This window comes from Salmo trutta, chromosome 36, assembly GCF_901001165.1.
Source record: "Salmo trutta chromosome 36, fSalTru1.1, whole genome shotgun sequence".
NCBI lineage: Eukaryota > Metazoa > Chordata > Actinopteri > Salmoniformes > Salmonidae > Salmo > Salmo trutta.
This window is the reverse complement of record NC_042992.1, coordinates 31,776,528-31,791,450: the sequence shown is the minus strand read 5'-3', so window position 1 is coordinate 31,791,450 and position 14,923 is coordinate 31,776,528. Positions and strand designations below refer to the sequence as shown.

General features: G+C 42.0%; 1 protein-coding gene across 1 annotated transcript in view; it reads left to right on the top strand.

Moving 5' to 3' along the window:
* LOC115175879 (F-actin-uncapping protein LRRC16A) overlaps positions 1 to 12,621 on the top strand; it is a 29,720-nt gene extending 17,099 nt beyond the window's left edge. Inside the window, exons 15-38 of the mRNA XM_029735485.1 lie at positions 438 to 514; positions 689 to 793; positions 1,166 to 1,235; positions 1,499 to 1,580; positions 1,668 to 1,767; positions 1,894 to 1,948; positions 2,048 to 2,220; positions 2,344 to 2,412; positions 2,556 to 2,649; positions 2,819 to 2,917; positions 5,811 to 5,939; positions 6,212 to 6,328; positions 6,890 to 7,065; positions 7,539 to 7,626; positions 7,825 to 7,959; positions 8,080 to 8,134; positions 8,279 to 8,469; positions 8,606 to 8,721; positions 9,635 to 10,037; positions 10,624 to 10,657; positions 10,939 to 11,106; positions 11,276 to 11,383; positions 11,647 to 11,799; positions 12,126 to 12,621. Coding sequence (XP_029591345.1) covers positions 438 to 514; positions 689 to 793; positions 1,166 to 1,235; positions 1,499 to 1,580; positions 1,668 to 1,767; positions 1,894 to 1,948; positions 2,048 to 2,220; positions 2,344 to 2,412; positions 2,556 to 2,649; positions 2,819 to 2,917; positions 5,811 to 5,939; positions 6,212 to 6,328; positions 6,890 to 7,065; positions 7,539 to 7,626; positions 7,825 to 7,959; positions 8,080 to 8,134; positions 8,279 to 8,469; positions 8,606 to 8,721; positions 9,635 to 10,037; positions 10,624 to 10,657; positions 10,939 to 11,106; positions 11,276 to 11,383; positions 11,647 to 11,799; positions 12,126 to 12,307 — 2,979 coding nt within the window. The 3' untranslated portion in view covers positions 12,308 to 12,621. The remainder of the gene's footprint in view (positions 1 to 437; positions 515 to 688; positions 794 to 1,165; positions 1,236 to 1,498; positions 1,581 to 1,667; positions 1,768 to 1,893; positions 1,949 to 2,047; positions 2,221 to 2,343; positions 2,413 to 2,555; positions 2,650 to 2,818; positions 2,918 to 5,810; positions 5,940 to 6,211; positions 6,329 to 6,889; positions 7,066 to 7,538; positions 7,627 to 7,824; positions 7,960 to 8,079; positions 8,135 to 8,278; positions 8,470 to 8,605; positions 8,722 to 9,634; positions 10,038 to 10,623; positions 10,658 to 10,938; positions 11,107 to 11,275; positions 11,384 to 11,646; positions 11,800 to 12,125) is intronic.
* The last annotated feature ends 2,302 nt before the right edge of the window (positions 12,622 to 14,923 follow it).

The window sequence follows — 14,923 nt, the reverse complement described above, 5'->3', positions numbered from 1 at the left end:
CAGTGCGGCTTGGCGGGGTCGTGTTTCGTAAGACACATGGCTCTTGACCTTCGCCTCTCCCGAGTCCGTACGGGAGTTGCAGCAATGGGTCAAGACTGTAACTACCAATTGGATATCACAAAATTGGAGAGGAAAAGTACAACAAAAAATTATAGTATGCAATGACAGTGAACATGTCATATTTGGATATCATGTGAGCACTGTTTATAAGTAGCGTGCCATCTGCTTTTGATATCACTTATCAATTAAAAACAATAAAAATTGGGCTTTTTATATAGTTATATTTATGGATCTTGTTGTTATATTTCTTGCTATGCAAATGGCCAGTCCATTTCGTAAAATACTCTCCGTAGTTCCCTAGACTGTGAGCTTGGATAAAAGCTGTGATATCACTTGACTAGTCCATGTTATTCAGATGCTCAACACCTGTCTTCCAGGTCTGCACTTCACTTCTACGAGGTTCTCTCAGGCACCTCTCAGTGCTCAACATGTCGAAGAGCGTTTTCTCTCACAGGTGAGCCATACAACAGCAAAATCACTTGCTTATGCTAAAATAAGCCTGTCACTCAATAGTTGCCGTTGTCTTCAATGTCCATGTGTCATTTAATGCTCAGTTTGTCAAAGAGAGAACACCTGAGAACTTCAGAACAAATAACCCAAGTGTGCTGGCATTCTTTTTAACCCACAGGAGAAGTAAAGATGTCCCGCATTCCTTCAAGCAGTTCTTTGGCACTGCGCTGGCGCTGAGCAGTGTCAACCTGTCTGGAACCAAGCTCCCCCTGGAGGCACTCAAGTGAGCTTGCAGTCTGCTCCATTTTTGCCATTTGCTCCATTTAACTGTATTACACCAAGAATGAAAATATGATCTAGAAAATTGTAGAATATTCCTGGGGAAAATGTGCATGTCTATAAATGGTTAGTGACGTATCTTTTAGACAGGATGTCATTGGTTATTTAGCTTTTTATTTTATTTTATGTTATATACATTTTATTTTTGCTTCATTTTAAAAAGGAAAAAGTAAGTAGTATAGTAACATTACTTAAAGTTTCAGTGAACAAGAAAGCAATCTAATCACACCAATTATTTAATTCCTGCAGTCTGCTTTGATGATTTAACTGAATAGAAAATAAACTGTTGAGTTTGAATTAGTTTCTTTCTCCTCAGAGCACTTTTACTAGGTCTTGGCTGCAATCCTAATCTCAGTGAAGTATCACTGGATCTCAGCAGCTCAGAGGTAAGAGGCTGAACTACTGCCTTGGCCCTGGCGCAGTTACCTGAATCTCCCGAGGGAGAAATTAAAGGGGAAGTCTACTCTGAAATAAAATTCTAAAATAAAATGTTGTCTTGACACCCCTTTATTATTTGGGCTGATGCTCTGAATATTCTGATTTTGAATTGCTTAGCTTTATTTACTTGTGTACCCTGAATGACAATCAAATACATCACCAAAATACACTTGCTATCTTTTCTCTTAATGTTTTGTTTGTGTTACTTCAGCTAAGATCTGGAGGCTCTCAGATTCTGGAGGGCTGCATAGCTGAGATTCCCAACATCTCCAGCCTGGACATCTCAGACAACGGTGAGGCCTGAGTAGACACTGTATGTACATTGATTGTGAATGTACCTTGATTGTTTTACTTGATATTGTGTTAAATGTGATGCTCAGGTTTGGATTCAGACCTGACCACTCTCTTGGTGTGGCTGGCCAAAAATCGCTCCATCCGCCACCTCTCACTGGGCAAGAACTTCAATAACATCAAGTCCAAGTACGAGACTTACTTACCTTGGAATTTTTATTTTTTTATTTTTTTATTAGCCTGTCACTTAATATCCTCCTGTTTGTATCGTCCTCTCTGTCTGGAATGTAACGAAGTGTGCATGTCTTCCCACAGAAATTTGTCTCAAGTCTTGGACAACCTGGTGCACATGATACAGGAGGAGGAATCGGTGAGTCGACTCTTATGGTGATACTTAGCCATAACAGCTTAGCATAAAAATGTCTCTAAACCATTCATTACCGTTGTTCAACTAACCTCTGTCACTTAGCCCCTGACGTCCCTCTCCCTGGCCGACTCCAAGCTGAAGGGAGATCTGTCCATCGTGCTGAACGCTCTGGGCAGCAACACCAGCCTGATCCGGGTGGACATCAGTGGCAACGGCATGGGAGACATGGGGGCCAAGATGCTGGCCAAGGCCCTACAGATCAACACCAAGCTCCGGTAAGAGGTCAAGACTCAAGAAGAGGTCCACAAGGGTCAACTGTGCCAAGTTCCAATACTGCATAATATGGATTCTACTATATTCTATTGTTCTTTATTGTCATCTCTTATGCGTTTGTATAGGACAGTTATGTGGGACAAAAACAATGTCAGCCTACAAGGCCTCCAGGATGTGGCAGCTGCTTTAGAAAAGTATGTATCTGTGTGTGTGTGTCACAATTTATATTTATCTATACTCCACTGCACATCTTCCCATGGATGTTTTGGTTAGGATATGTGAGTAGGCATACACTTAGTTACATATACAGTACTGTTACCCTCTCTATTTCTTTCAGGAACCACACCATTCGCTTCATGCCTATCCCCATCATCGATGCTGCCCAGGCCCTCAAGGCCAGCCCTGAGAAAACAGAGGACGCCCTACTAAAGGTCAAAGTTCACATTTGTCTGCATGGTGGATATTAACTGATGACAGAATTGATGTCAATTGTCATTTATAAGAAGGCATCGATAGCAGTGTTGAATGCAAAAATGGTCACATTTCCATATACATTAATATTTTTTTTATATCAATCTCTACAAATCATTTCCCCTGCAGATGGAGCAGTATCTCCTAAGGAACCACGAGACTCGAAAATACCTCCAAGAGCAAGCTTACCGGCTCCAGCAAGGCATTGTCACGACAACCACACAACAGGTGACCCCTCTGTTTAAATGTTTGATATGTAACTTTGGTATTTTATTTGAATCCCCATCAGCTGTTGCAAAAGCAGCAGCTACTCTTCCTGGGGTCCACATGAAACATAATACAGAGCATCAATAGACAAGAACAGCTCAAGGACAGAACTACATACGTTATTTAAAAAGGAATACGTAGCCTACATATCAATTAATTCACACAAACTATCTAGGTCAAATAGGGGAGAGGCGTTGTGCCATGAGGTGTTGCTTTATCTGTTTTTGAAACCATGTTTGCTGTTTATTTGAGCAATATGAGATGGATGGAAGTTTCATGCAACAAGGGCTCGATATAATACTGAATGCTTTCTTGAATTTGTTCTGGATTTGGGGACTGTGAAAAGACCCCTGGTGGCATGTCTGGTGGGATAAGTGTGTGTGTCAGAGCTGTGTTTAAGTTGACTAAGCAAACAATTTGGGACTTTCAATACATTGGCTGCATCACTTTTTATAAGAAACATTAGTCTCTCCACAACTCTTAGCCAAGAGAGACTGGCATGCATAGTATTTATATCAGCCCTCTGATTACAATGAAGCACAAAATGTGCCGCTCTGTTCTGTACCAGCTGCAGCTTAACTAGGTCTTTCCTTGCAGCACTGGACCACATGACTGGACAATAATCAAAATTAGACAAAACTAGAGCCTGCAGAACTTGCTTTTTGGAGTGTGGTGTCAAAAAAGCAGAGCATCTCTTTATTACGGCCAGACCTCTCTCCATCCATTGAATCTATATGCTTTGACCATGACAGTTTACAATCTAAAGTACCACAAAGTAATTTAGTCTCCTAAACTTGTTCAACAGCCACACCATTCATTACCAGATTCAGCTGAGGTCTAGAACTTAAGGAATGATTTGTACCAAATACAATGCTCTTAGTTTTAGAGATGTTCAGGACCAGTTTATTACTGGCCACCCATTCCAAAACAAACTCTTTGTTAAGGGTTTCAGTCAATTCATTAGCTTTGGTTGCTGATGCGTGTGTGGTTAAGTCATCAGCATACATGGACACACATGCTTTGTTTTAATGCCAGTGGCAGGTCATTGGTAAAAATAGAAAAGAGTAGAAGGCCTAGAGAGCTGCCCTGCGGTACACCACACTTTACATGTTTGACATTAGAGAAGCTTCTATTAAAGAAAGCTTTGAATACACAAAATGGCAGAGGTGGAAAAGCCATAACACGTACGTTTTTTTAACCTCTATGGGAACCCCTTCCCATTCTCATCCTGGTAACGGGATTGCTTGACAAGATAGCAAAAATCGAATAATTTAAATTTCTCAAACAATCAACTATTTTACACCATTTGAAAGATAAACATCTTAATCCAACCACGTTGTCCGATTTCAAAAAGGCTTTACGGCGGAAGCATAAAGTTAGATTATGTTAGGACAGTACATAGACAAAAAATTACACACAGCCATTTTCAATGCAAGGACAGGCGTCACCAAAAGCAGAAATCCAGCCAAAATTATGCACTAACCTTTGGTAGTCTTCATCAGATGACACTCCTAGGACATTATGTTAGACAATACATGCATTTTGTTGTTCTATCAAGTTCATATTTATATCCAAAAACAGCATTTTACATTGGCGCGTGACGTTCAGAAAATGTATTTCCCCAAAACTCCCGGTGAATCAGTACTACAATTTACAAAAATACTCGTCATAAACGTTGATAAAATATTTAACTGTTATTCAAAGAATTATAGATTAACATCTCCTGAATGCAACCGCATTGACAGATTTCAAAATAACTTTACTGGGAAAGCACACTTTGCAATAATCTGAGTACTGTGCTCAGAAAAATACACTACGCAATACAGATAGCCGCCATTTTGGAGTCATCTAAATGCATAAATAGCATTAGAAATATTTACTTACCCTTAATAATCTTCATCAGAAGGCACTTCCAGGCATCCCAGGTCCACAACAAAAGTTGTTTTGTTCGATAAAGTTCATTAATTTATGTCCAAATAACTCCATGTTGTTTGCGCGTTCAGTAAGCTACTCAAAATGTAGGACACGCGAGGAAAATGTCACGACGAAAAGTAAAAAAAAAAATCTATTTACGTTCGTTCAAACATGTCAAACGTTGTATAGCATCAATCTTTAGGGCCTTTAGAACGTGAAGATTCAGTAATATTCCAACCGGACTCATGCATTGTCTTGAAAAACTTTTTGGAACAGAGCTACCTCTCGCGTGAACGCGTGCCAATGAACTGACATCCTTCACTGGGTTACCAACTTCCCAGCCTTCTCATTCGGTCTCTGTTCATCATAGATGACTCAAACAACTTTCTAAAGACTGTTGACATCTAGTGGAAGCCTTAGGAAGTGCAAAATGAATCCTTAGTCACTGTGTTTGATTGGCAATGACTTGAAAAACCTACAGGCACCAGATTTTTCATTTCCTGGTTGTATTTTTCTCAGGTTTTTGCCTGCCATATGAGTTCTGTTATACTCACAGACACCATTCAAACAGTTTTAGAAACTTCAGTGTTTTCTATCCAAATCTACTAATAATATGCATATTCTAGTTTCTGGACCAGAGTAGTAACCTGTTTAAATTGGGTATGTTTTTCATCCGGCCGTGAAAATACTGCCCCCTAGCCCAGACAAGATAACAAAAGGTTATGGTCAATAATATCAAAGGCTGCACTGAAATCTAAGAGTACAGCTCCCACAATCTTATTATTATCATTTTCTTAAATTTGTCTCGGCACTTTTTGGATAAATGTTAGTAGTACATTGAGTTTCCACTGGAGAAAAAAAGTTACATAATACATTAAGTGTTGAATGACCATAAACCATTACATTATGTCCTCTGATAACCTCTGACCCCTCCTGCCAGATGATGGACATGATCTGTGTGAAGGTGCAGGACCACCTGAACTCCCTGAGGTATACAGAGACCGACGTCATCCAGGAGGACATGAAGGTGGCCAAGAACCTCATGAAGGACGCCAGGAACTCCAAAAGAGTGAGCTGAGAACCAGACATATTGTTGTTATAGAATCAGTAGAACATATAGTATGAACGCAGAAGTGATAGAGCGTGGATTTCAAACTTTGATCTAAGAGAGACAAAAATGACAGGGTTAACATTAACCTCAAACTCTACATGGGACATCCTGGTTAAATAACATTTAGAAAAAGAGAGCCTCAAACTCAAATGTTTTTATTTTTGACTCTTCCCCTCTTTTTTTCTCTTTCTCTGTCTGCCCCTCCTTCCATACCCTGCTCATCTATCTAGCTGCTGCCCAATCTGTACCATGTGAGGGGATCTCCTGGTGGCATGGGCGGCCCCATTCAGGACAAGCTAGAGTCCATGGCAGGAGAGATGGCCAGGGTCATGGATGGGCAGCTACAGGTACGCAACAGTCAACACAGTAGTAAATGAAACATTTGTTTTATTTTTCGAGCCAGATATTTTGGGTGTTGATTTATCTTAGTGAATATCATAGTCCAGTCCTCGAAGTTGGATGTTTTTGTTCTGCACAAGTGCCCACCTGGTCATGTGCTTGATGATTAATTGAGTAGTTGAACCAGGTGTGTGATTGGGCTTGAACAAAACTATGCAACCTGAGACACTGCCCTAATCCTTGCAGCAACTGTGAATCCTGATGAAGGATTTTGAGACTGATTCCCTGACCTGTCAATGTTTTTAATTTGCTGTTTTATGATTTTGTTATACTCTTGTGAATTCTGTTTTTTTTACTAGATTACTTGTAGTTTTTCATGTTGTCTTTCTGTAATTGTGTAATGACTTGGTGCTGTCTATCTTGGCCAGGACTCTTTTTTTCATATCTCAATTAGCCCTTCCTGGTAAATTATTTTTTATTTTTTTAAATGGAATAATAAGATAACATAACAAGCTAGTGCAATTAACTTGCCAACCCCGCTTTTCTCTCACTCTCTCTCCCACTCCCAGACGTTGTTGCAGTCTATGGTTGACACCGCTGAGGGCCTCTGTCCCCATGTGATGAAGTGGAGCAACCTGCACCAGGAGCTGATGGAGGCTGGTGCAGGCAGGATGACCGTCCCACATAGCTTCATCACCACTACGCTACTGGAACAGTCAGGAGTCGACATCATCAACAAGATCAGGTGATCACCACAGGGCCTGGTCAAGATCGCTAGCAGATGTTCTTATACAGAGTGACTAACAACAAGATTCATGCTGGGTTCTGGTCCAATGGTAGTCCTGCTGAACCCGGACTACGCATTGCCTGCTTTGTGCCCATCACAAGTGACCTTCAACAGATAATCGCTGGGGGGCTGGATTGGAGGAGCCCTTTTGAAACCTAATCAGTAAATCATTTCAAGTGTAGATGGTATCAGTTAATGTGAATTCAAACTGAATCAGTTCCTTGTGATCTGATCTGTGTATGACATCATAGACCTAGTGAAATAATTATGCTTACGTCACATAGCCTTAGCTGATAACCTTGCAATGTACGTAAACGTCACTCTCAGAAAACTACTGTAACACAGTCTGTAAATATATGCAGCCCAGTCTTGATACAGTGCAGGTAGTAGAGAGGTAGTATCTGGCTCATGTTCTCCTCTCTGTCACACAGTGAAGTGAAGCTCAGTATGGCGTCCTTCCTCTCAGACCGTATCGTGGATGAGATCTTGGAATCTCTGTCCCGTTCCCAAAACACTCTGGTCAGTACTGTATACTAAAATAGATTATTTCTCTTCCGCGCACGCATGCACGCACACACGCACACACAGAGAGACACAATAAGACATTTTTGCTTAAATTATTTGTAATCCTGATTAGGGCAGTTCTGCACCACATCAAAGCAAATACTGGTGAAGAAACACTGACCGTGTATGCCTTTTCCTCCCTTCCCACCCCAGGCAGAACACCTGACCAGGAAACCTCAACCTCTTCTCCACCAAGATCCCAACAAGACGGTCCTCCAGCCTGAGGCCCAGACCCAGGAGCAGAGTCCTCACCATGCTGAGAGGCTGGAGGAGATGGACACCTGTGTGGTAACTAAGACGAGTCCCTGTGAAGTTGTGTGACCCCTATCTGCTGTACTGAAGCATGACTCACTGGCTGACTGTTTCTTTTTTCTCGACTGTGTTTGTGACCTGCGGATGACACCCAAGTCCAAGAGGAAGAGCATTCTCTGCAGGATGTTGCGGCCTGTGTCTGTGGCCTTTGGTGAGTTTATGTTCTACACCCCAGGTACAGTAGATCTGGTCAAATACATTTAGATTACAGTACAGTAGTAATGTAATATTTCCGCAACTTGGATTGAGAGAGGTTTGGTTTTGCCTCGTCTATTGATGGTTGGTTGTTCATCAGAAATGGAGTTTGACTTGGACAAGGCCCTGGAAGAAGTGCCTATATATGAGGAGGATCCGCCCCCTCCTCCCCCATTGGACAAGAAGCCGACGTACTTTGGTGAGCTGCCCACTATGGAGGCCCAAAAGCTAGAGCACCACACCAAGCTCCGCCCCAAACCGAAAAAGAGGACCAAACCTAGCCGAGCACCAGTAAGAGGCTTCCACCTGCCCCCTCTCTCACATTCTCCCTCTCTTTCTCCCTCTTCCACTCTTTTGGGCCTGTTTCTATGTCTACCTACTATTCTGTATTGCGTGATGTAGGCCTAAATATTTTGCGGGTTTTCAGCTGGAACCAATCTGCACCTCTCCACCACCAGAAGTGGAGCAGAATGACCTCCTGGGGAAAGTGGATGAGGGTGTTGATGAATTCTTCTACAAGAAAATCACCAAACTCAGTTTTAAGTGAGTTTTAATTCCTATTATGCTGAACTCTTCCCAAAAAGTAAATGACATTACTTGACATTTTAGCATAAATTATTCTAGTTTCCATAAGATTTAACTAACTCCATGTTTGTGTTAAAGCATGCAGCAGTAAGCTATCAATGGCTAGATTGTTTGCAGGCTGACTAGCTACGGGTAAACGCCAAAATAAAGCAAACACCAAAGTGTCTTAAGGAGTTGGGCCAGAACAGCTTCAGTGAACATTGGCATAGATTCTACAAGTGTCTGGAACTCTATTGGAGTTGTTGATGGTGGCGCAAAAGCCTCAGGCACCGCTCCACAATCTCGCATCATTTTTTGAAATTATATTTAACCTTTATTTAACTATGCAAGTCAGTTAAGAACAAATTCTTATTTACAAAGACGGCCTACCGGGGACAGTGGGTTAAATGCCTTGTTCAGGGGCAGAATGACAGATTTTTCCTTTTGTCAGCTCTGGGATTCAATCCAGCAACCTTTGGGTAACTGGCCCAACGCTATAAAAACACTAGGATACCTGCTGTCCCCATAAGTGTTCAATTGGGTTGAGATCTGGTGACTGAGACACACACACCCTTTAAATCCCCTATGCTCATTTGAGACCCCTCTTTCAAAGTCGCTGAGATCTCTAGCTATGGTAGCCAAAATAATGGGCAACTAGGCATTTTTATACATGACCCTAAGCATGATGGGATAATAATTGCTTAATTAACTCAGGAGCCACACCTGTATGGATGCACCTGCTTTCAATATACTTTATGTCCCTCATTTACTCAAGTGTTTGCTTTATTTTGGCTGTTTACCTGTACCTGTTTAATTTCCGTATTTAGAAGTTGTTAATTATAGAAGTTGTGAGTGTGTACTGTTCAGCAAAAGCATTCTCTAACATTTCTAGACGACCCACCCTGAGGGGCTCCTCCAACATCCAGGAGGGGTCGGAGAAGAAACGGGAATCCCGGAAAAGCGGCTTCCTTAACCTCATCAAGTCTCGCACCTCGAAGTCCGAGAAGAGCCATGGAACAGCTGCCATCACCACCCCGGCTTCAGCGACCGCCAGCACTGTGACAGAGGAGCCCTTGTCCCCCAAGGCTCCGTTGTGGGTCCACTCTGAAATCTCCCCTGACCACTCACAGAAGCCGCCAACCCCTGAACCCACTGAGGAACAGCACTCCGAGAGTGACAGTAAGGGTAGTCCTCATGGTGGCCGGCACTTTAGGGTCCCCGTAATGGGCCCCATAATGGGAATGGACCTCCTGGCGGAGATGAGAAAAATGCATGAGAAAATAGTCGCTCATAAGGTGGGTAAACTGACCAGATTTAACTCCTTTTGACTCTGTTAAGTGTATGAGCCAGTAGCACCCCTTAGCACAGCGTTTCCCAAACTCGATGCACGTTTTGGTTTTTGGCTTAACACTGCACAGCTGTTTCAAATGAGCAAAGCTTGATGATTAGTTGATTATTTGAATCAGATGTGTAGTGCGAGGGCAACGTGAACCCCTTGGAGTCCTGAGGATCGAGTTTGGGAAACCCTGCCTTAGCCTCATTGAACTACTGAATAATGATCTTCTTGCAGGGAAACACACAACCTGTTCTGAAAAAGTCCAAGATAGTAAGGAATAAGCAGGGAGATGTTTTTAAAGTTACACTATTTCCTGTCTTCAACTGGAGATCTACCAGTCATTTGGAAAGCTACAGATTGTCATGAGTGGATAACTGTGAAGGTGCCGCCCTATAGTGGCTTTATATGGAACATCCATGTCTCAGCTTGGTTCAGACTGTTGAATACAGAACCATGCAGTGGAAAACACAATTGTGCCTCTGAAATCAGGTTTAGGACTAAAGACATTGGCCATACTGAAAGACATTTGTTTGTTCTTTTTACAGTCTGACTCTTCAGACAAGGCAGATGATAAACAAGGTGAGTTGGCCTCTATATCCCAATCAGATAATTAGATTTTTTGAATGACATTTAGCGATATCTTTATGTACAGAAGGATGGCTCAACTTAATTATGCTGCAACGTCTGTCTTGCCGTTCAGCTTGCCAGCTGCCATGTGGTACAATAAAAGTGAACAAAATGTTTAATTAAAATAGAGCGCTAGGTAACATTTTGTTTAGACAGTCCCTTGTAGAAGCTCTACGAACCATCCACATGTTGCTGTGTCCAATATGGGTATTCTTTGTTATATGTCTCTGTAGGAAAGCTAAAGGGTCCAACATCGTTGATAGACTTGTCGTCGATAGCGCCCAGGTCTAAACCCACCAGTGTTACACCCAGACCCCCAGCACCCCAGAGCATCAAGCCCCACATGGGACCACACACTTTGGGACCCCTGAGCCCTCGCGCCAGCAGCAGCCACTGCCCAGGTAGGCACATGACTAAGTATACTTTATTGATAGTGATACTCAGATGGCAAATAAGGGCACCAGAAGCAAAAATAGATGAAGATTACTTAGTTTTATTGTGATTTTATCTTGTCTTGATTTGTCCTATTGTCTGTAACCATTCTTTATTTTGTCTATTTTTCACCCTCAGATGACTCCTGTCTAGGAAACGTATCCCCAAAAGGACCACTGCCCGCCCCTCGCCTGAAGAGAGCGCCCTCAGACTATGAGAGGGAGGAGGAGAGTAGCCACATTAATGGTCGGTTTATCTATTACCCGTGTGCCCTCATCGATGAATTGATTTAGGAACAGCTCACCACAGTCCAAAGTGTTATTATTGAGAGTAAATCGAATAAACAAAGCTGTTTTGCTGCATGTAAAGACAAAGGGATTTATTTCAATTCACTGAGAACATAATATGATTTAGAAATAGTCACTATGTGAGTTTGATAGAATTGAATAGACACCTGGTATGATTTGAAGCATAAAATCAACTTTCACCCTCATCACTCTCTCCATCAGTTGAACTCACAGGAGACTCCAGCACATTTGACTTGAACCAAGAGATGGACAGGTCTGCTATTGGTGGGAGACAGTGGTCCTCCCTGAAGCGCTCCACTTCTGTGGTACAGGAAGTAGAAGGTCGAGAACGCACCAAGTCCCTCCCTGCATCTGGTTAGACCTATTACCTTCAGCTCTATTTTTTTTAACTTAAGACATGTACAGTGTTGTAGTGTTGGGTGTATCAACTAATAGTAGTAAAGTACGTTTTGGCAGGTCCAAAAGTGGCCGTACCTTTTGAATAACATGCAGTGTTACTGGCTGTTCGAGGGTAATAGTAGTTGTAGGGGTTTCTCCAGTAGCTATTTGTGTTGGTTTATTAGTACTCACACAGCTGTGACATTGTTTGTAGTCTCTACCAGTAGGTATGGTTGTAGGCCACCAGTTGTAGCTTCCTCATTGTTTAGTACCCTATCAGCTCACACACCACTCTCTTGCAGTGAGACCTTCATCCATGGTGGACCTTGTCCACTGCCAAAGCCCTGGGGTGTTTGAAAAAGACAACGCCGAAGAGGACTTCCCTCCTACCCCTGACATGGACCAAAGACAGGATCTCAGGCCTGACAACATGGAGGAGGACACCATGACGACATCCCAGTGTAGAAAGAAAAGCTACATCTAGATTCTCTACTTTCTCCAAAGTGTTCCATGTAGTGTCCAAGGGTGGAGAATTGTAATGCAGCCAAAGAGCAAAGAACAAAAAAAAGCTTATGGACAAAACCATGCCAATACCTTACTCTGAATTCTCTTACTCTAAACAAAGACCGTTGATTGGCTTATTCAATCAACCAATAAGCACTGCTGTGTTCCTATGTCGAATTTGCATGTTATGTATTTATGTATTAACACACTGAAAGAGACATGGATGTGTTGAAAAGTACACTACATGACCAAAAGTATGTGGATACATGCTCAATGAAACATCTCATTCCAAAATCATGGGCATTAATATGGAGTTGGTCCTCCCTTTGCTGCTATAACAGCCTCCACTCTTCTGGGAAGGCTTTCCACTAGATGTTGGAACAGTGCTGTGGGGACTTGATTCCATTCAGCCACAAAAGCATTAGTGTGGTCAGGCACTGATGTGGGGCGATTAGGCCTGGCTCGCAGTCGGCGTTCCAATTCATCCCAAAGGTGTTCGATAGTCAAGTTCTTCCACACCGATCTCGACAAACCATTTCTGTCTGGACCTCGCTTTGTGCACAGGGGCATTGTCATGCTGAAACAGGAAAGGGCCTTGCCACAAGGTTGAAAGCACACAATAATTTAGAATGTCATTGTATGCTGTAGCATTAAGAATTCCCTCCACTGGAACTAAGGGTCCAGTGGAGGGAATTCTTAATTTGACTAACTGACTTGTTGGAAAGGTGGAATCCTATGACCGAAGAGTCCTATGATGGTGCCACGTTGAAAGTCACATCTCTTCAGTAAGGCCATTCTACTGCCAATGTTTGTCTATGGAGATTGCATGGCGGTGTGCTCGATTTTATACACCTGTCCACAACGGTGTGGCTGAAATAGCCAAAATCCACTAATTTGAAGGGAACTCCACATGTATGTATGTATGTATGTATGTACAGTACCAGTCAAACGTTTGGACACACCTACTTATTCCAGGGTTTTTCTTTATTTTTACTATTTTCTATATTGTAGAATAATAGTGAAGACATCCAAACTATGAAATGACACATGGAATCGTGTAGTAACCAAAAAAGTGTTAAACAACTCAAAATATATTTAATATATTAGATTCTTCAAAGTAGCCACCCTTTGCCGTGATGACAGCTTTGCACACTCTTGGCATTCTCTTAACCAGCTTCACCTGGAATGCTTTTCCAACAGACTTGAAGGAGTTCCCACATATGATGAGCACTTATTGGCTGCTTTTCCTTCACTCTGCGGTCCAACTCATCCCAAATCATGTCAATTGGGTTGAGGTTGGCTGATTTCTTTGGGAGGCCAGGTCATCTGATGCAACACTCCATCACTCTCGTTCTTGGTCAAATAGCTCTTACACAGCCTGGAGGTGTGTTGGGTCATTGTCCTGTTGGAAAACAAGTGATAGTCCCACAGCGCAAACCAGATGAGATGGTGTATCTCTGCAGAATGCTATGGTAGCCATGCTGGTTAAGTGTGCCTTGAATTCTAAATAAATCAGTGTCACCAGCAAAGCACCGTCACACCTCCTCTATGCTTCATGTTGGGAACCACACATGTGGAGATCATCCGTTCACCTACTCTGCGTCTCACAAAGACACAGAAGTTGGAACCAAAAATCTTTTTTTTTGACTCATCAGACCAAAGAACAGATTTCCATTGGTCTAATGTTCATGTTTCTTGGCTCAAGCAAGTCTCTTCTTCATATTGGTGTCCTTTAGTAGGGGTTTCTTTGCAGCAATTCGACCATGAAGGCCTGATTCACGCAGTCTCCTCTGAACAGTTATTGTTGAGATGTGTCTTGCTTGAACTCTGAAGAATTTATTTGGGCTGCAATTTCTGAGGCTGGTAACTCTAATGAACTTATCCTCTGCAGCAGAGGTAACTCTGGGTCTTCCTTTCCTGTGGCGGTCCTCATGAGAGCCAGTTTTATCATAGCGCTTGATGGTTTTTGCGACTGCAACTTGAAGAAACTTTAAAAGTTCTGACCTTCTTGTCTTAAAGTAATGATGGACTGTCGTTTCTCTTTGCTTATTTGAACTGTTCTTGCCATAATATGAACTTAGCCCTATTTGGTAAAATACCATCTTCTGTATACCTGTCACAACACAACTGATTGGCACAAATGCATTAAGAAGGAAATTCCACAAATTACCTTTTAACAAGGCACACCTGTTTATTGAAATGCATTCCAGGTGACTACCTCGTGAATCTGGTTGAGAGAATGCCAAGTGTGTGCAAAGCTGTCAAGGCAAAAGGTGGTTACTTTGAAGAATCTCAAATATAAAATATATTTTGATTTGTTAAACAGTTTTTTTGGTTACATGATTCCATATGTGTTATTTCATAGTTTTGATGTCTTCATTATTACAATGTAGAAAATAGTAAAAATAAAGAACCCTTGAATGAGTAGGTGTGTCAAATTTTGACTGGTAGTGTGTGTGTCGGATTTACATTGTACCATGGGCACATTTGATCTAGTAAACCTTTATTAATGACAGGCATAATATAACTTTGATTTATAGGAAATACATTTATTGTGGGGCTTGGTGATGGTTTACAGTTTTATTGGTTAAATTGA